This window comes from Colobus angolensis, unplaced genomic scaffold (assembly GCF_000951035.1).
Source record: "Colobus angolensis palliatus isolate OR3802 unplaced genomic scaffold, Cang.pa_1.0 Scaffold199, whole genome shotgun sequence".
In the NCBI taxonomy this organism is placed as follows: domain Eukaryota; kingdom Metazoa; phylum Chordata; class Mammalia; order Primates; family Cercopithecidae; genus Colobus; species Colobus angolensis.
Window position 1 is genome coordinate 282,831 of NW_012115143.1, and position 20,716 is coordinate 303,546.

A 20,716-nucleotide genomic window follows, 5' to 3' on the forward strand; every position below is an offset into this window, starting at 1 on the left:
AACTAGGTATTGATGGAATGTATCTCAAAATAATAAGAGCTATTTATGACAAACCCACAGCCAATATCATACTGAATGGGCAAAAGCTGGAAGCATTCCCTTTGAAAACCGGCACAAGACAAGGATGCCCTTTCTCACCACTCCTATTCAACATAGTAATTGCAAGTTCTAGCCAGGGCAGTCAGGTAAGAGAAAGAAATAAAAAGTATTCAAATAGGAAAAGAGGAAGTCAAATTGTCTCGGTTTGCAGATGGCATGATTATATATTTAGAAAACCATATCATCTCAGCCCAAAATCTCCTTAAGCTGATAAGCAACTTCAGCAAAGTCTCGGGATATAAAATCAATGTGCAAAAATCACAAGCATTCCTATACACCGGTAATAGAGTGCCAAATCATAAGCAAACTCCCATTCACAGTTGCTACAAAGATAATAAAACACCTAGGAATACAACTTACAAGAGATATGAAGGACCTCTTCAAGGAGAACTACAAACCACTGCTCAAAGAAATAAAAGAGGACACAAACAAATGGAAGAACATTCCATGCTCATAGATAGTAAGAATCAATATTGTGAAAATGGCCATACTGCCCAAAGTAATTTATAGATTCAATGCTATCCCTGTCAAGCTACCATTGACTTTCTTCACAGAATTAGAAAAAACTACTTTAAATGTCACATGGAACCAAAAAAGAGCCCATATAGCCAAGACAATCCTAAGCGGAAAGAACAAAGCTGGAGGTATCACGCTACCTGACTTCAAATTATACTACAAGGATACAGTAACCAAAACAGCATGGTGCTAGTACCAAAACAGATGTGTGGACCAATGGAACAGAACAGAGGCCTCAGAAGTAATGCCACACATCTACAACCATCTAATCTTTGACAACCTGACAAAAGCAATGGGGAAAGGATTCCCTATTTAATAAATGGTGTTGGGAAAACTGACTAGCCATATGCAGAAAACTGAAACTGGACCCCTTCCTTACACCTTATACAAAAATTAACAAAATATGAATTAAAGACTTAAACATAAGATCTAAAACCATAAAAACCCTAGAAGAAAACCTAGGCAATACCATTCAGGACATAGGCATGGGCGAAGACTTCATGGCTAAAACATCAAAAGCAATAGCAACAAAAGCCAAAATTGACAAATGGGATCTAATTAAACTAAAGAGCTTCTGCACAGCAAAAGAAACTATCATCAGAGTAAACATGTAACTTACAGAATGGGAGAAAATGTTTGTAATCTATCCATCTGACAAGGGGCTAATATCCAGAATCTACAAGGAGCTTAAACAAATTTACAGGAAAAAAACAACCCCATCAAAAAATGGACAAAGGTTCTGAATAGACACTTCTCAAAAGAAGACATTTATGTGGCCGACAAACATAGAAAAAAGTTCATCATCACTGGTCATTACAGAAATGCAAATCAAAACCACAATGAGTACCATCTCACACCAGTTAGAATGGCAATCATTAAAAAATCAGGAAACAACAGATCCTGGAGAGGATGTGGAGAAATAGGAATGCTTTTACACTGTTGGTGGGAGTGTAAATTAGTTCAACCATTGTGGAAGACTGGTGATTCCTCAAGGATCTAGAACCAGAAATACCATCGGACCCAGCCATCCCATTACTGGGGATATTCCTAAAGAATTATAAATCATTCTATAAAGATACATTCACACATATGTTTATTGCAGCACTGTTCACATTAGCAAAGACTTGGAACCAACTCAAAAGTCTATCAGTAATAGACTGGATAAAGAAAATATGGCACATATATACCAAGGAATACTATGCAGCCATAAAAAGGATGAGTTCATGTCCTTTGCAGGGACATGGATGAAGCTAGAAACCATTATTCTCAGCAAACTAACAGAGGAACAGAAAACCAAACACCACATGTTCTCACTCATAAGTAGGAGTTGAACAGTGAGAACACATGGACACAGGGAGGGGAACATCACACACCAGGGCCTGTTGCAGGGTGAGGGCCTAGGGGAGAGAGAGCATTAGGAGTAATACCTAATGTAGATGATGGGTTGATGGGTGTAGCAAACCACCATGGCAGGTGTATACCTATGTAACCTGCACATTCTGTACATGTATCCCAGAACTTAAGGTATAATAAAATAAACCAATAATAAAAATCAACTTAAAAGTAACAAAATCCACTGTTCAGAGATTTAAAAAGAAAAGAAAATGTGGTACATATACACCATGGAGTACTATGCAGCTATAAAAAGGAATGGAATTATGTACTTTGCAGGGACCTGGATGAAGCTGGAAGCCATCATCCTCAGCAAACTAGCACAGGGACAGAAAAACAAACACTGCATGTTCTCACTCGTAAGTGGGAGTTGCAATGAGAACACGTGGACGTGGGAAAGGGAACATCACACACCAGGGCCTGTTGTGGGGTGGAGGGCGAGGGGAAGGAACTTAGAGGATGGGTCAATAAGTGCAGCGAACCACCATGGCACTTGCATACCTGTGTAACAAACCTGCACGTTCTGCACATGTATCCCCCCACTTTTTTTTAAGAAGAAATAAAAACAAAAAAAGGATCCCTGACAGTAGATAGATTAGGTAGTGGTTTTGAGTCACAGACCCCTTTGCAAGAATCTGATGGAAACTATGAACTGTCTCTGTAGAAAAATTAAAATTGTTCATACTGTTTGAGGGAGTTAATGGACTCTAAAGCCCATCCAGGGACCCCAGAATAGTAGCCCCTGTATTATGCATTCAGGTGTTTTGGTTTTTTTTTTAACATACAACTGGCTAGATAATGGTGGCTCACGCCTGTAATCCCGACAGTTTGGGAGGCCAAGGAGGGAGGATTGCTTGAACCCAGGAGTTCAAGACCAGTCTGGGCAACATAGTGAGACTTGTCTCTATAAAAAATAAAAATAAATTAACCAGGCATGGTGACATGTGCCTGTAGTCTCAGCTACTCGGAAGGCTGAGGCGGAAGAATTACTTAAGCCCAGGAGGTCAAGGCTGCAGTGATTGTGCCACTGCACTCCAGCTTGGCTGACAGAGCAAGACTGTCAAAACAAACAAACAAACAAAAAAATGCTTGCTTTACAGAAGCTTTAATTATGAACCTAGAAATGGACAAAGAGTCATTTAAAGAAATATACATTTCACACATACACAATTTTTTAAAGATTTTTATTCTAGGGAAAAGAAGACTTTTATAAAGCTGAGAAAGTTTATACCTTTGCTTCAAAAGATTATGGACCTGAGCAGTCATTGCCATCCCAGTTGACTTGACTTCTCAAACTAGAACAAGAATGTAGCCAGTAGTTTGGCTGATTGATTGAAGCAGGGGGGTAAAGTGCCCATCTCAGCAAAAACAAATCTCTGCATAGGATCTCTTAAAACAGACCTAAGTTATTTGGTTCTCAATGTTTTGCCTCACATATTTATAAGAAAAAAAATTTTTTAATTCTTACATATGTAAAGACTGCATTTTTCAAAACACTTTTACATTTTGGTTCATGTCAAGAGTTATGGCAGTTCCTCAAAGAATTAAACATAGAATCACAATATGATCCAGCAATTCCACTTCTGGGTCTATACCCAGAAGTGAAGACAGGGACTCAGATATTTGTATGCCCATGTTCATAGCAGCATTATTCACAATAGCCAAAAGGTGGAGGCAACCAAAGTGTGTCCATTGATGGATGAATGCCCAAACAAAATGTGATAAATACATGCAATGGAATATTATTTAGTCTTAAAAAGGAAGGAAGTTCTGATACATACTGCAACATGGATGAAACCTGAAGTTGTTATCCTAAGTGAAATAAGTCAGTTACAAAAGGACAAATTATATATCATTCTACTTGTAGGAGGTACCTAGAGTAGTCAAATTCATAAAGACAGTAAGTAGAATGGTGGCTGCCAGGGACTGACAGTGGGGGAAACGGGGAGTTGCTCTTTAATGGTCAAGGAGGTTCAGTCTGGGACGATGAAAAAGTTCTGCAGATGGGCAGTGCTCAGGGGCTTCCACAGAGACTCCCTCTACACCCCCGGGCACTGCCCCGGAAAAAAAAAAATGTTCTGGAGGCCGGCCATGGTGGCTCACACCTGTAATTCCAGCACTTTGGGAGGCCAAGGCGAGCGGATCACGAGGTCAGGAGATCAAGACCATCCTGGCCAACATGGTGAAACCCTGTCTCTACTAAAAATACAAAAATTAGCTGGGCGTGGTGGTGCATGCCTGTAATCCCAGCTACTTGGGTGGCTGAGGCAGGAGAATCGCTTGAACCCGGGAGTTGGAAGTTGCAGTGAGCCGAGATCACACCACTGCATTTCAGCCTGGCAACAAAGCGAGACTCCGTCTCAAAAAAAAATAAAAAATTTCTGGAGATGGATGGTGACAGTGTTATTGAGCAAAGGGGCTTGCTGCCTGATGCACTAGAAACCAATACTATGACACCAGGTCTTTGAGAACAGAAAAGGTTTTTATTTTAGATTGACCAACAAGGAGATAGGAGTCCAGCTCAAATTTGTCTCTGTGCTGGCTTAAGGCAGTAATTTTATTAGAAAGTTTTAGGGAGTAGATTCTGGGATTATATTATAGCAGGTGGTTGGTGGAAGGAAAGGGAAGTCTAAAAAGTCCTCGGGCATGTGCAGTTATCTCTTCATGCTTCCTCATAGGTTGCCTGTGCAAATTCAGAGGGAATTAGTATGAAATATGTGGTGGCAGTTCAGGCTATGTTGCCAGCAAGCTTGTTCTGCAGACTCTAATTGGCCATATTGGTTCCAACTGATTTCAGCCATTTTTTTAATCTCACAAGCAGAGGGTTTTAGCATTTCAGCAACTTGTTTTTTTTTCTTATCTGCCATCTTATAAGCTCAAGAATTTCTGTTAATCACTGGCTTATTTAACTCTTTGGGGTACAGTTTCAATAGTTGCACAGCAATGTGAATGTACTTAAAGCCACTGAACCTGAACTTTATACTTGAAAATAGTTGAAATGGTAAATTTTATGTTGTGTATATTTTCCCACAATAAAAAATATAGTCATGTCAGCTATGACTCATAAAGATGATTATTGCCATGTGTATAGAACACAGATTTGATTTGTTAAATGTACTGACATTACACACTGTTCTTCTAAAAGATGAACTCACTTTCTCAGTCTTTTAGAAAAAAAATCCAAATAAAATGTGCTATTGTGGTGAACACATTTGTTACGATTTGTAAACTCACTTTGCTCCCTTTTTTGTACCAACAGGAAAATCAAGAGGATCTGGGCCTGTGGGAAGAGAAATTTGGAAAATTTGTGGATATCAAAGCTAATGGTAAAATTGAAACTGGTGTAGTATTAAAATAGATCATTCCAAAAATGGCTGCATAATTCTATCTAAAAGCCCCTTGATCTCTGGCACCTAAAACAGGTGACTTTAACAGAAGAACAGAAATCTCAGATCAGATTCTCCATCCTTCAGTAATGCATTGCAACAGAGAAATAGCAATTATATGCCTTTTGTGGGAAGTGTAAAAGAAATATAGGCCACATGGAGCTTATGGTCTCGTGGAGGGGCCTAGGTCAGCACACTGCTTGCACTGTTCATTAGATAAGACAGCTACAAATTCCACATTCAATTTTTATGAGAGTCAAATGATGAGAAACCCAAGTTCTAGAGCCCCTCAGTTGCAACATTTCAAGCCAATGGTTCTCAACCTTTTCCAGGCCCATCATTCACATGGGTATCACATTCCCATCTGTTACATTTCTCACCAGGCTTAGTGATGGAATTGGGATGGGGGGCAAGTTTGTCTCTTTAGGAGGTGTCTTTCAGGTACTAGGGACTTATGCGGTTAGAAAAGTACTCATTTTCCTCTTTCCTCCTCCCTACTCTGTAGAATAACAAACCCTTTCTAACACCTTTAAAATTCCCATTCTAGCCGTCATTATCCACAATGTAGTATAATGATCAGGGCTGACAGAATGCCCCAAATTAAAAGTGGGGCATGGGTTCTCAGGCCTTCCTTTCTATAACATCATAATCTTTTTATCTTTTTGTTTGTTTGTTTGTTTGAGCCAGGTTCTCACTCTGTCACCCAGGCTGGAGTGCAGTGGCATGATCATGGCTTACTGCACCCTTGAACTCCTGGCATCAAGTGATGCACCTGCCTCAGCCTCCCAAAGTGCTGCGATTACAGGAGTAAGCCACCATACCCGTCCGTGTCATAATCTTTTTTACTTTCTCTATAGCATCTCTTTTCTACAAGCTCCTACAAATAAGGACCATTTGATGTCAAATACTTTAACCTAGCATAAATTAAAGTCCACGTTACACCTCCTAGTCATTTACATTTTTCCCGTAGCTCTAAAATAATTGCTAAATAAAGGACTTTGTCTTTGGTTAAAGGAAGTTTATATAATCACACTCACAGAGGAGGAATATTTTGAGGAACCAGTTATGGCCCTCCTGGTGCACTTGACGTTTGCATTCTCTATAGGCAGTCACAGATGAGGCTGGCAGTAAGAATGAGTGATCAGGCACAAGACATTCAGTCATTTCATCTAGTGAAGACCGAAAATGCGCAATATCCTTTGCTTCCTAAGCAAAGAAATATGTGATAAGGAAAATTTCGATTAGGAAAAAAATCTAAAACTTTGTAATCATGTTTTATAGAGAGAAAAGAGATTTACTGGAAAGAGGAAACAGAGAGCTTCATCAGACAGCTAAGGCAACAGAACTAATACGTGACCAGAACTTTGAGTTAAACATTTTTGTATCCCCACAACACCTGAATATAATATCTCACAGAGGGTCAGTACACAGCATTTGCTGATTGATCTAGCTGAGCCCAGGTCTCTCAGCCTCTAGTCTAGTTATTTCTTTGCACTCAGAATTAACTGAATCTCCTTACGTGAGTGTCCTTTCAAAAACAAAACTTGATATCCTGGTTTCTACAGGTCCTTCTTCCATTGGTTTGGATTTCTCCTTGCATGGATTTGAGCATCTCTATGGGATCCCACAACATGCAGAATCACACCAACTTAAAAATACTGGGTAAGTGAAAACAAGAATTCTTATGGGAGGCTCTGGTTTCTGTATTGAGATGATTTGAAAACATTTGTTAGCTGGTGCTAATATGTGCCAGGCCTTTTCCTCCTTTCTATTGCTTGTGGATATTTAAGAACCCTCCTTGAATGATCACTCAGAGCAGTGGTTTTCCATTTTTTTTTTTTTTTGGAGATGGAGTCTTGCTCTGTTGGCCAGGCTGGAGTACAGTGGCATGATCTTGGCTCACTTCAACCTCCACCTCCTGGGTTCAAGCAATTCTCCTGCTTCAGCCTCCTGAGTAGCTGGGACTACAGGTACCTGTCACCACGCCTGGCTAATTTATTTTGTATTTTTAGTAGAGATGGGGTTTCACCATATTGGCCAGTCTGGTCTCGAACTCCCGACCTTGTGATTTGCCCACCTTGGCCTCCCAAAGTGCTGGTATTACAGCTGTGAGCCACCGTGCCTGGATGGTTTTCCATTTTTATTTATTTTTTCTATGGTAAAATTAGATAACTGTAAAAACTATAGTACTGAACCTAGAAATACAGAAGAAGTAAAATTATGGAGCTGCTGTGATCAGAGTAGAGGGAAGGTCTTTATCCCCAGGTTTCACTTCTACCTCTCAAGGCCTTTTGTGGAACCCTAGGAGAATATATTGTGAAAAATCACTGACCTAGAAAAAGTCTTTTACCAAAATGGGAGAGTGAGCCAGAGAATGGAATAATGTGGCATCTGGTCACCTTTAGTTCCCTCAGGGATATCATGTCAGACTAACACTATTGACAAATAGATGCCAGAGGCATCAGATTAAGAGGAAACAAAACCAAAGAGAAATAGAGTCTGATAAGGTTGCCGGGTTCAGGTGCTGTTTACTTTCAGGTAGGCATAGTGACAAGTCCAGCAGAAACTGTGCTGCTCTCACACTGATTTGAGCTCTGTGCTGCCTCCCCCAATTCAGTTCCCCATCTTCCCCTGCTAAGCACTGTGGAAGCCTGTTGGACACAATTCTTTTAACTGCAGAGAAATACTCACAAAATTCATCAGTGGATACTTACTGTGTGCTTGCTGTTGTGGAGTATTCGTTGGAGAGAGTCCTCCACTCAAAGGATATTTAGGCCGGGCACAGTGGCTCACACCTGTAATCCCAGCACTTTGGGAGGCCGAGGTGGGTGGATCACTTGAGATCAGGAGTTTGAGACCAGTCTAGCCAACATGGTGAAACCTCATCTCTACCAAAAAATACAAAAATTCGCTGGGTGTAGTGGTGCGCACCTGTATCCCAGCTACTCGGGAGGCTGAGGTGGGAGAAGTGCTGAACCTGGAAAGTGGAGGTTGCAGTGAGCTAAGATCGTGCCACTGCACTCCAGCCTGGGTGACAGAGTGAGACCCTGTCTGGAAAAAAGAAAAAGAGATTTAGAAAAGATGTGTAAGATGTGATCGTATGTGCTAATGTCACAGGAAGTGGTGCCAAAGGAGTCAAGGGAAGAGGACCACATTCACCCAAGTTGGGTCAGGAAATCTTTAGGGAAGTGGCAAGACTTGAGCCTTCAAAGATGCATGGGACCTAAGTGTTTTCAGAGAAGAGTAGAGCTATTCTATTTATTAATATTAATAATATATTTGTGATGGTAATTGATGATAATCTTTGTGTTTCAGTGATGAAGATGCTTACCGTCTTTATAACCTGGATGTCTATGGATACCAAATATTTGATAAAATGGGCATTTATGGTTCAGTACCTTATCTCCTGGCCCACAAACTGGGCAGAACTATAGGCATTTTCTGGCTGAATGCCTCGGAAACACTGGTGGAGATCAATACAGAGCCTGCAGTAGAGGTGAGCTATGGATCATGGCTACATGTCATACTTAAAGAAGAAGTAAAACCACTGCAGTGGAGTCATAGCTATTATCTTTGTAGTGGCACTTCTCTGCCACCAAAAGCTTGACAGTGTAATCAGTGAATATCAGTAGTATCTACTAAAGGAACAGACTGTTACTTATATATGGCTGGATGTTGCAGGTTAAAGGGAAATTTCTCAAATTTTTATTCCGTTCTTTTTCCAGTATACACTGTCCCAGATGGGCCCAGTTGCTGCTAAACAAAAGGTCAGATCTCGAACTCATGTGCACTGGATGTCAGAAAGTGGAATCATTGATGTTTTTCTGCTGACAGGACCTACACCTTCTGATGTCTTCAAACAGTACTCACACCTTACAGGTATTTGCATGGAGAAGTGCCAATTTCTTGTTCTGTTATACATCCTATATCCCATGTGTTATCACTGTAAGTTAATATTTGTTGCACACTGTGTAGAATTTATAACTTACCCAAGCATTTTAATTAGCAAGCATTTCTGTTCCCATCCTCATCCCATTCAGTTAAGTAAAACATTGCACTGCGTCTAGAATGCTCCACTGTCTAATTCCTAATACTTACCATCTGCTTTCCTTGGAGCTTTTAGCCCCTGGGCTATCTCTACCTTTATCTCAGATGACCAGTATCCCAACTTCAACTTTTCTGTGTTTTCTTCTCCATTAAAATATGCAACTGGCTTTAGCATGAGAGCATTTTATTTTAAAAGAATGCAAGCTTTTCTCTAAGATCAGAAACAAGACAAGGCATTGCATTTTTACCACTGTTTTTCAACATTGTACTGGAATTTCTAGCCAGAGAAATTAGACAAGAAAACTAAATAAAAGACATCAAAATTGGAAAAGAATAAATAAGATTATAGGAAATGATATGATCCTGTATATAGATAATCCCAAAGAATCCACAAAAAAATTACTAGAGGTAGTAAATTCAGCAAAGTTGCAGGGTACAAGATCAGTATATTAATCCACTCTCACACTGCTATGAAGAAACACCCGAAACTAGGCAATTTATAAAGAAAATAGGTTTAATTGGCTCATGGTTCTGCAGGCTGTACAGGAAGCATGACTGGGGAGGCTTCAGGAAATTTAACAATTATGATGGAAGGCGAAGGGGAAGCAGGCACATCTTACCTGGTTGGAGCAGGAGGAATAGAGGGAGGAGGTGCCACACACTTTTAAACAACCAGATCTTGTGAGAAATCACTATCACAAGAACAGCAAGGGAGAAATCCGCCCCCATGATCCAGTCACCTCCCACCAGGCTCCTCTTCCAACACTGGGGATTACAATTCGACATGAGATTTGGGTGGGGACACAAATCCAAACCATATCAATGAATAACGAAAAAAATTAGTTCTGTTTCTATATACCCTCAATGAACAATCCAAAAAAAATGAAGAAAACAGTTCCATTTACAATAACATCCAAAAGAATAAAATACCTAGGAATGCACTTAACGAAGGTGGTGAAAGACTTGTACACTGAAAACTATAAAACATTCCTGAAAGAAATTAAAGAGTGCCTAAATCAATGGAAAGACATCCCTTGTTCGTAGGTTGGAAGGCAGTGTTAAGATGGCAGTAACACAGAAAGTGATTTACAGATTCACTGCAGTCCCTATCAAAATTGCAATGAAAAGCTGATCTTCCATAGAATTGCAAAGGGACCTGAATAGCCAAAACAATCTTAAAAAAGAGAAACAAAGTTGGAAAATGTATACTTCTGATACGACGTAGCTGTGTCCCCACTCAAATCTCATCACGAATTCCCATGTTGTGGGAGAGACCCGGTGGGAGGTAATCGAATCATGGGGGCAGATCTTTCCCGTACTGTTCTTTTGATAGTAAGTCAGTCTCATGAGACCTGATGGTTATAAAAAGGGGAGTTTCCCTGCACAAGCACTCTCTTTGTCTACTGCCATTCACGTAAGATGTGACATGCTCCTTCTTGCCTTCAGCCATGATTGTGAGGCTTCATGTGGAACTGTAAGTCCAATTAAACTTATTTCTTTTGTAGATTGTCCAGTCTTGGGTACGTCTTAAGCAGATTGAAAATGGAATACAACTTCTCAATTTCAAACTTACTTCAAAGCTATGGCAATCAAAAGAACATGCCACTGCCCAGACATAGTGGCCCATGCCTGTAATCCCAGCACTTTGGGAGGCTGAGGTGGGTGGATCACTTGAGGTCAGGAGTTTGAGACCAGCCTGACCAACGTGGTGAAAACCTGTCTCTACTAAAAATACAAAAATTTGCCAGGTGTGGTGGTGGGCATCTGTAATCCCAGCTACTTGGGAGGCTGAGGCAGGAGAATCGATTGAACTCACGAGGCAAGGTGGAGGTTGCAGTGAGCCAAGATTTTGCCACTGCACTCCAGCCTGGGTGACAAAACAAGACTCCGTCTCAAAAAAAAAAAAAAACAACGTGCTACTGGAATAAGGATAGACATATAGACCAGTGAAATAGAATTGAGAATCTAGAAATAAACCCATACATTTATAGCCACCCAAACACTGGGATTACAGGCACAAGCCACAGTACTTTGTCCATGTCACCATTATAATTTCAATAAAGGTTCATGACCATTCGGTGAAGAAGAAATAGTCTCTTGAGCATATGGTGTGAGACGGTTGGATATCTGCTTGCAAAAGAATGAAGTTAGACTCCTATATTCAAAATATGTTATATGTATATCATATACAAAAAACTAACTCAAAATGGATCAACTATATAAGAGCTAAAACCATAAAACTCTCAGAAGAAAACGGGTAAATCTCGGTGAACTTGGATTTGGCAATGGATTCCTAGATATGACAACAAAATCGTGAGCAACAATGACAACAAATATGTGTTAGAATTCACTAACATTAAAAACTTTTTTGCATCAAAGAACATAAGAAAGTGAAAAAGCAACCTACAGAATGGGAGAAAATGTTTGCAGATTGTGTATCTGATATAGGTCTCTTATCCAGAATACATGCAGAACTTTCTACAACTCAACAACAAAAAGACAGGCTGAGCACCGGGCCCATACCCCTCATGCTTGCCTGCTATATTGTCTGCCACTGAGGGCACATGCAACCCCTAGACCACAACCAAACAGTGACCGAGACTGCCACAGCCACCTTCTGGCACCATATCACAGAGCAGGGGCCCCAGGCTGCAGAGAAAGAGCTTGCAGGGCTCCTGGATAGAACTGCACTTTGGCAATGATAGGAAGGGGAACAGTGCTCCAATATCAGTTTCTGTTTATAATGGTGACATGGGCTGGACACAGTGGCTCACACCTGTAATCCCAGTGCTTTGGGAAGCCTCCAAAGTACTTCTTTGAATTCAAGTAATCCTCTGCTTTGCTTCCCAAAGGAAGGCTGCAGTGAGTAATGTTCACACTACTGCTCTCCAGCCTAGGCAACAGAGCGAGACCCTATCTCTAAAAGAAAAAAAAAAAAAAAAAATTAGTATAATAGTGACATGGAAAAAATACAGCTGGATGCTTAAAATGAATTTGAATTAGGACAGAGTAGCTCCAAAAGTTCTATGACAGCCTACCTCTTTCACAGACATTGGAGAAAAATAGCTCTCAGTCTGAGGAAGATACTGAGAGAAAGAAAGATGTTGAAAGCATCTTGAAGAAAAGCTCAGGTTGGATATGGGATTGGTCAAGTTGGCCAGAAAATATTCCCCACAAGGAGTTCCTCTTTGAAGCACTTGAAGCACACAGCTACCCAGCATGGAATTTAAAGCCTGATGAAGAAAGGGGGCATTTTCTCAGCAGAATTTCTAAAGAGTTTTGCTGCTGTCTCATCTGGTGGCCATGGGATTGGGGATCTATATTGGAAGGCATCCGACAACTACCAGCACCTTTTGATGAATAATTTGAATCCAGCTTTGTGCATATAGTGGGGATTTCTATCTGAGCTTGTGACACAGCTAACTCAGGAGCTGTTATGGTCCTTGGGTGGCTGCTTCACTTGTTTTTATTTGTTCTGTAAATACTGCTTTCCTAATTTAGTAAATGAAAGAATAGACACTAAAATCATACTGACCTATACTTATACCTATAGAATCAGTTAATAAGGGTGTCAGACTGTTTAATATCTACTGTTAACAATTTGGCAGTGAATTTTCTTTGGGTATTAGATATAAATATGTAAGTATAGATGAGGCTTCCACTCTAGTTTTGAGAGTGGGTGTGTCTACTGGTGTTTGGGACCAGGGTGAGCTCTTCCATCAGTAGCCTCCTCAGTAGCACTCTGGGGAGAGCTTCCCTGGCTTTGCCCAACAGTTACCACCCCATTCCTGCCTGCCACCTGCCAAATTTTTATTGAAATTACTCCACTCCCATTCTCTTTGTTTTTATGGCTTTCTTTCTTTTTTCTTTACTCAGATTTTAGTGTGACTTTAGGAGGGGAAGGAGATACATGCAAGTGGTTGACCAGAAGTCCTTTACATTATCAGTAAACATTTTGATAATAATTTACTGAAATTTCTTCCCAACTTCAGTCTCTTTACCTTCAAGTGAGTCCGAATGCTGCACCCTGACTTAATTTTTCTTAAATATAGACCTGCTAAGATTACATCTTGCCAGACACTTGATGGCTTCTCATAAGACAAGATTCAGAATTCCTAACCTCAATTACAAGGCCCTTGACAATCTGACCCTATTCAATTTCATCTTCTACTGGTCTTTCTCACACTGTGACACCCTGAAATATTTATTTTTCTGTAAACCTGTCATGCACTTCTCTGCCTCTGTGTTTTTTCTATTCCCTGTGCCCTGAATGCTCTATCTATTCTTCCTATCTGGTCTATTCCTACTTAGTCTACAAGGTCCAAACCAGGTTTTATCTCCTCTATGAAGCCTTTCAAGACCCTATACTTCACCGCAGGCAGAATGTATTAACCTCTCCGTGTTCTGGTAGCACTAGACTGATACATTAACCTGGTAGTTATACCTCAGGGCGAGCACTTTATTTACCCTCCTGCCTCATTGGCCAGGTTGTAACTTCCTTAAAGGCGAGGTCTATGCTTTCTTCTCCTTGATATTCTAAGCATAAGCTCAGTGCTGAATACTCTGTAGACTTTCAGGAAATGTTTATCAAATGAATAATGCTCATTGTGGTGGCAGTTGACTCAGTTGTCATCTCCCTCTTTTAGGCACACAAGCCATGCCCCCGCTTTTCTCTTTGGGATACCACCAGTGCCGCTGGAACTATGAAGATGAGCAGGATGTAAAAGCAGTGGATGCAGGGTTTGATGAGCATGACATTCCTTATGATGCCATGTGGCTGGACATAGAGCACACTGAGGGCAAGAGGTACTTCACCTGGGACAAGAAAAGATTCCCAAACCCCAAGAGGATGCAAGAGCTGCTCAGGAGCAAAAAGCGTAAGGTAAAATAAGCCAACATTTCTGAACCTTTTAATTACAGAGTTTTAAAAAATGTTTTAAACTTGCCTTGGCACATCAATGGTGGAGAAACATCTGATAAAAAATGGCTGTGAAAATAGTAGATTCAAATATAATTGTCACTGTGATAAGAGAGAAAATGAATGGTGAAAAGGCGATGACCTCATCCATTCCTGGCTTAGTTATCTAGGTCCCCATAATGAAGAAAGGGTCTAGCATTTTCAGTTCCGTTTGTTGTGGCCGCCCTGTAGTAATATGATCCCCTCACTCAAAATTTGGTTTCCATGTCTCAGTTGGTGACACCACACATGCACCAAGGGTGATTAAAAAGTTTATTACTCATATAATGAGAATTTCTGGGGAGAGCAGGGGTGGCTCCCAAGCCAATTTGAAAATGGCTTGAGAGAACTGAGAAAGCAAAGTGACTCAATTTTTATGCTGGTTAGCGGGTGGGGACAGGGCAAGGGCTTTTGCATGCAGGCTGAGGCTTAGATAGTTTGAACCCCCTGCTGGCACCAAAGGAGGGAGCACTAGAGCTTTATTTGTTGGCTTGTCCAGATACGGGCAGAAGGGTAAGCGGGGAGTAGCAGGGCTTGAAAAACCCTTAACAGTCAAATATCAAATATAATATCAAATTCTTTATTACACTGTTTTTCATGCATGCTTCCTTGGTGGACTCCAGCTGTCAATCTGGCCAAAAAAAGAATAGAAATAGAAAATGGGGAGGGAGAGAAGCCACTGGAACATGTATAATGCTGTTTTCCAGTTCCAGGAGTGGTGGTGGTGGTAATAGCAGTAATGAAAAGATGGAAGGAGAGAAAAAAATGGAGAGAGGAGAAGTGGGGTGAAACCCTATGTGTATCATGTAAATGAATAAAGTCCCTCTCCTTGAAAGTAAGGTTGACTTTTCAACCCATTCCTTTGACCTCCCCACCAGGCTTTTCACAGATAGCCAGAGCCAATCCATTTAACTCCTAATTTCCTAATTAATAAATAGCTACCATATATCAAGCTATTATGGGCTAGACAATATAATAAAACACATTATTCCATCCAGTGATGACAAAACTGTAAGGTAGGTCTTGTTACCCCATATTTTAGATGAAGAAGGTGAGGCTTAGACTGGTTTCAAAATTTACACAAAGGCACACTGTGAATAAATAGCAAGACAAGAATCTGAACCCTGGTCTGCCTGACTCCAGATCTTCTGTCCTTAATAAGTAGTTATTTACCGAGGAACCTTCAAGATGCTATACTAGTGCTGAAGAGTATACAGAGATGAGCTCCTTGTGGTCTTACAGTGAGTGAAGAAAAGGCAAGTATCCAGCCACAATACAGAGAAATAACATAAGGGCCAAAGAAAGGTCAGGGTAGGGGACAAGCCAAGAAAGAGAAGATTGTATCCTCAAGACTTAAGCAGGGCTTTGTTTCAGAGGTGCATTTTATTTTTATTTATTTATTTTTATTTAATTTTTTGGGGGGACAGAGTCTCACTCTGTCACCCAGGCTGGAGTGCCATATTGCAATCTTGGCTCACTGCGTCCTCCACCTCCTGGATTCATGTAATTCTCCTGCCTCAGCCTTCTGAGTAGCTAGAATTACAGGCATGTGCCACCATGGCCAGCTAATTTTTGTATTTTTAGTAGAGACGGGGTTTCACCATGTTGGCCAGGCTGGTCTTGAACTCCTGACCTCAGGTGATCTGCCCACGTGGGGCTCCCAAAGTGCTGGGGTTACAGGTGTGAGCCACCATGTCTGGCCTAGAAGTGCATTTTAGATGAGCCCTGAAGGATGCCCCTAACTAATGGGTAAGCAGGGAGAGGGAAGAGGGCAGTGCAGCCAGAGGAAGGAGCATTAAGGGTGTTTGGAAAGTAGTGCACAGGCAAGGCTGACAGCAAGGCATGTGAGGGTTCTAACAGTGGAGGATCTGACCAGAAAGGTTGGGACCTTTTTGTAAACTACTTTATATACATTTGGAAACATTACAAATTTTTGAATAAGGGGTTAATATCCAGAATATGTAACAAACTCCTACAACTCAGAAACAGAAAAACAGTTAAAAAGTGGGCAAAGAACTTGAATAGACATCTCTCCAAAGTAGATATACAAATAGCCAACAAGCACAAGAAAAGATGCTCAACACCACTGATCATTAGGGAAATGCAAACCAAGACCACAGTGAAATCCCATTTTACATAATTAAGATGACTACTATTTTAAAAAATAAATAAATAAATAACAAGTGTTGGCAAAGATGTAGAGAAATTGGAATCCTTGTGCACTGTTGGTAGGAATGCAAAATGGTACAGCTGTTATGGAAAACAGTATGATAGTTCCTCAAAAATTTAAAAATGGAATTACTGTATGATCCAGCAATTCCACTTATGGATATATACCCAAAGGAATTGGAAGCAGGAACCTGAACAGATATTTATACACCCATGTTTATAGCAGCATTAGTCACAGTAGTCAAAAGGTCAAAGCAACCCAAGCTGCTTGGGTTGCAGCTCCCTTGACAGATGAATAGGTAAACAAAATGTGGTGTATACATACAACAGAATATTACTCAGCCTTTAAAAGGAAGGAAATTCTAATAGATACTAAAGCATGGATGAACCTTGAGGATAAATGCTAAGTGAAATAAGCCAGTTACAAAAAGACAAATACCGCGTGATCCCACTAATTTGAAGTAATTGGAGTAGTCAGATTCATAGAGACAGAAAGTATTATAGAATGGTAGTTGCTGGAGCTGGGAGGAGGTAATGAGAAATCATTATTTAATGAGTATAAAGGTTTAGTTTTGCAATATGAGAGAGTTCTGGAGATTGACTACACAACATTGTGAATGTGCATACTTAACAGTACTAAACTGCACACTTAAGAAAAGGTTAAGATGGTAAATTTTATGTTATGTGCATTTTACCACAATTTAAAAATTTAGGCTGGGTGCGGTGGCTCACACCTGTAATCCCAGCACTTTGGGAGGTCGAAGTGGGCGGATCACCTGAGGTCAGGAGTTCGAGATCAGCCTGGCCAATATGATGAAACCCTATGTCTACTAAAAATACAAAAAAAAAAAAAAAAAAAGCCCGGCATGGTGGTGGGCACCTGTAATTCCAGCTACTTGGGAGGCTGAGGCAGGAGAATCGCTTGAACCCAGGAGGCGGAGGTTGCAGTGAGCCGAGATCATGCCACTGCACTCCAGCCTAAGTGACAGAGCAAGACTGTCTCAAAAAACAAACAAACAAACAAAATTTAAGAAAAAGTTTGAGCAATGAAGAATTAAACTTTAATATTCAGGACTGATAAGAATAGAGATGAGGAAGGAGGATTAGATGGTGTTCTGGCCAAATAAAGTGTTATTGTGGCCCTAGACTGGTGGAAGGGATGGTATTATAAAGTCACGGAGAGATGCTAGAGACGTGACGCTGTGGCTTACAACTTTTCTCAAATCTCCTTCCTAATATGCCTGCACCACTAGGCTTGGGGACTTCATTTGTTTTTAACATGTTATTCTCTTAGTTTCTTTAATGTTTGCTCATATCAATGTTATCTGAGCATCTAAATGTCTAGGGAGCACGTACCCTGCCTACTTAGTTCTCTATGTACAGTATACAGCACCCATCATCATGGACAGATAGACACTTAATGCTATTTAAAGAACATCTATTGGTTAGGCAGCAATAATTATAAAAGAGCATTGGCCTGTTTTGCTTTTGTTTTTGTTTTTGTTTGTTTTCTTTTTTAGAGATGGGGTCTTGTTCTGTCACTCAAGTTGGATTGCAGTGTCATCATCATGGCCCATTGTAGCTGCAACCTCCCTAGCTCAAACAATCCTCTTGCTTCAGCCTCCTGAGTAGCTGGGACCACAGGTGGACACCTTCACGCCCAGCTAATTTTTAAATTTTTTTGTGGAGACAGGGTCCCACTATGTTGCCCAGGCTGGTCTTAAACTCCTGGCCTCAAGCAATCCTCCCACCTTGACCTCCCAAAATGTTGGGATTGCAGGTGTGAGCCACTGTGCCTGGCCAGCATTGACCCAGTTTTACTATCAGTTGAAATTTTCATAAGCACGTGAAAGGTTATAGGGTTTTACTGGTGTCTGAAATACCTATTTTGTTTTTGTTTTTGGTTTTGGTTCTGAAATATTTCAATACTAGTTGTAGTTGTTTGTAAAAATTGAGCCCCCAAACTATGGTGAAAACATATACATGAACATTTGTCTTACATAAAACTGATGAGACCTCCAAACCTTCATGTCCTGACAGCTTGTGGTCATCAGTGATCCCCACATCAAGATTGATCCTGACTACTCAGTATACGTGAAGGCCAAAGATCAGGGCTTCTTTGTGAAGAATCAGGAAGGGGAAGACTTTGAAGGGGTGTGCTGGCCAGGTATGAAATCACTTTATACACTTATTATTTCCACTTGTTCTGTCCCAATTAATAAAGGCTGCATGGTCCTCATTCTGCTCCCTTGTAGATGTCTTTTGCTCCTCTAGCTACATTTTAAGCATATAATTTAAGGAAGAGATAGTATTGCCTTCTTTTATATCTTTCATAACACTTGGTACTGTATGCTTTGTATGTATTTATCAATCAATAATTGAATGAATGAAAAATAAGCAAACCTCAGTGGCATGCTGTTTCTCTAAGCAAACAGTGGTAAAAAGTTGGGGAATAAGAAAAGCGGAGGAGGAGAAAGAAAAAAGGGGGTTCTGCAAGCTCTCTCCTTGTAATTGCTCTTCACCCTTTTAGCCCATAGTTTTGGCTTCCCAGGCTTTCATGAGTGACCTCAGCCACCCTGGTGACTATGAATTGTTCATTTCAAAAGTTAATAAAAGTTATTAATTTAAAGCCTTGGTAGAAACTCCCCAAAGACAAAAGGAAAATCACCGCACTGTTTAGAAATAGAGATAAAGAGTCAGCACTCTCTCTTATAAATTCATGCACTGTAGAGAAACCCTGTACCTTTCTTTTTTTCCCTTTATATCCCTTGAACATACTTCTCTGTTCTCTTTAAGAACCAAGAGATCACTGCAGGATATTTACCATCCTTACTTGGGCTGCCTTAGGCCATCAGTAAGGGACAGGCTCCATCGTGATGCTTGTGCATTGGCATTCCCCTGGGCCTCTGGTATTGAAAGATCTAGTGATTGTTACTGGAGCCCAGCATTGCCTTCATTCACTTCTCAACAGACGTGCCTGTGTCAGCCAACTTTCATGTTTATGTAAGGTGCCCATTTCCCAGCTCTTACATCTGATATCTTCTTTACAATGCATCTTACTGTGAGGACCACTGTTCTTGACAGGTGCCCTACTGTTCTGCCTCCACAGGTCTCTCCTCTTACCTGGATTTCACCAATCCCAAGGTCAGAGAGTGGTATTCAAGTCTTTTTGCTTTCCCTGTTTATCAGGTTGGTTTTTATTCCTTTATTCTTTTCTAGTTACCTGAAAGAGTGAAAGAAGCAGAAAAGGGGATTGAATAAAACTATTCTTTTTCATTGAGTAGCTTTTCATATATAATGCTTTTATTAAAAGGCAAGTATGGCCACCACATTACAGACTCTGGGGGTGCTGGGAGAGGTGCCATATGCATAACCAAATGCACAAAAGCTGTGATTTTGACCTCTATTATAATAGACTCTATGATATATCAAAGTACTTTATAGCAGAGGTTTATTATATTTTCAAATTGCTATATACATATTTTATATAAAATTGTATTCCATAACTGTTATTTAAATATGATGATACATGTGAAAATATCTTACAACCTATTTGTCATTAAAAGTGAAGTGTGATTTTTAAATAATCTGATAAGAACCACAGAGAAAACTGGAGAGGCCACATCTGGAGAACTGTTTTCAACCAGTTATGATGATATTAATGATGGCAGTGATGATGATAATGATGATACCTAATGCAAATTGAGTACTTGCTGTGTGCCAAGCACTGTGCTAAGGACTTTATGTGCATCATACCATTTGTCTTCATAATAACCCTCTGAAGTTGGAACTATAACTAAATCTAACCCCATAGATGAGGAAACTGAGACATAGAGAAGCTTAAAAACTTGCCAAGGTCACATATCTAGTAAGTGGTGGAACCAAAATTTGAACTCAGGTCTGTTTGTCCCCTAAGCCCAACTTTTAACCACTGAACTCTAGTTTCTGGCATCAAGTATTAGGGCACTAGTAAACAACTTAGTACAGGGGTAGACAAGCCTTGGGCCAAATCTGGCCATGCCTATTCATTTCCCTATTATTTATGGCTGCTTTCGTACTGCAATGCAGAGTTGAATAATTGAAAAAGAGACCTCGGCCGGGCGCGGTGGCTCAAGCCTGTAATCCCAGCACTTTGGGAGGCCGAGACGGG

At 40.5% G+C, this 20,716-nt stretch overlaps 1 protein-coding gene across 2 annotated transcripts in view; it reads left to right on the forward strand.

Moving 5' to 3' along the window:
* The window catches only part of GANC (glucosidase, alpha; neutral C), an 86,346-nt gene that overhangs the window by 38,577 nt on the left and 27,053 nt on the right, over window positions 1-20,716 (forward strand). The window contains exons 8-14 of one of the 2 annotated variants that reach the window (XM_011941102.1): window positions 5,267-5,333; window positions 6,959-7,055; window positions 8,709-8,889; window positions 9,119-9,272; window positions 14,087-14,322; window positions 18,607-18,733; window positions 19,676-19,755. In XM_011941102.1, coding sequence (XP_011796492.1) covers window positions 5,267-5,333; window positions 6,959-7,055; window positions 8,709-8,889; window positions 9,119-9,272; window positions 14,087-14,322; window positions 18,607-18,733; window positions 19,676-19,755 — 942 coding nt within the window. Of the gene's footprint in view, window positions 1-5,266; window positions 5,334-6,958; window positions 7,056-8,708; window positions 8,890-9,118; window positions 9,273-12,489; window positions 13,090-14,086; window positions 14,323-18,606; window positions 18,734-19,675; window positions 19,756-20,716 lie in introns of those variants that run through there. The other variant, XM_011941103.1, reaches the window with a different exon arrangement.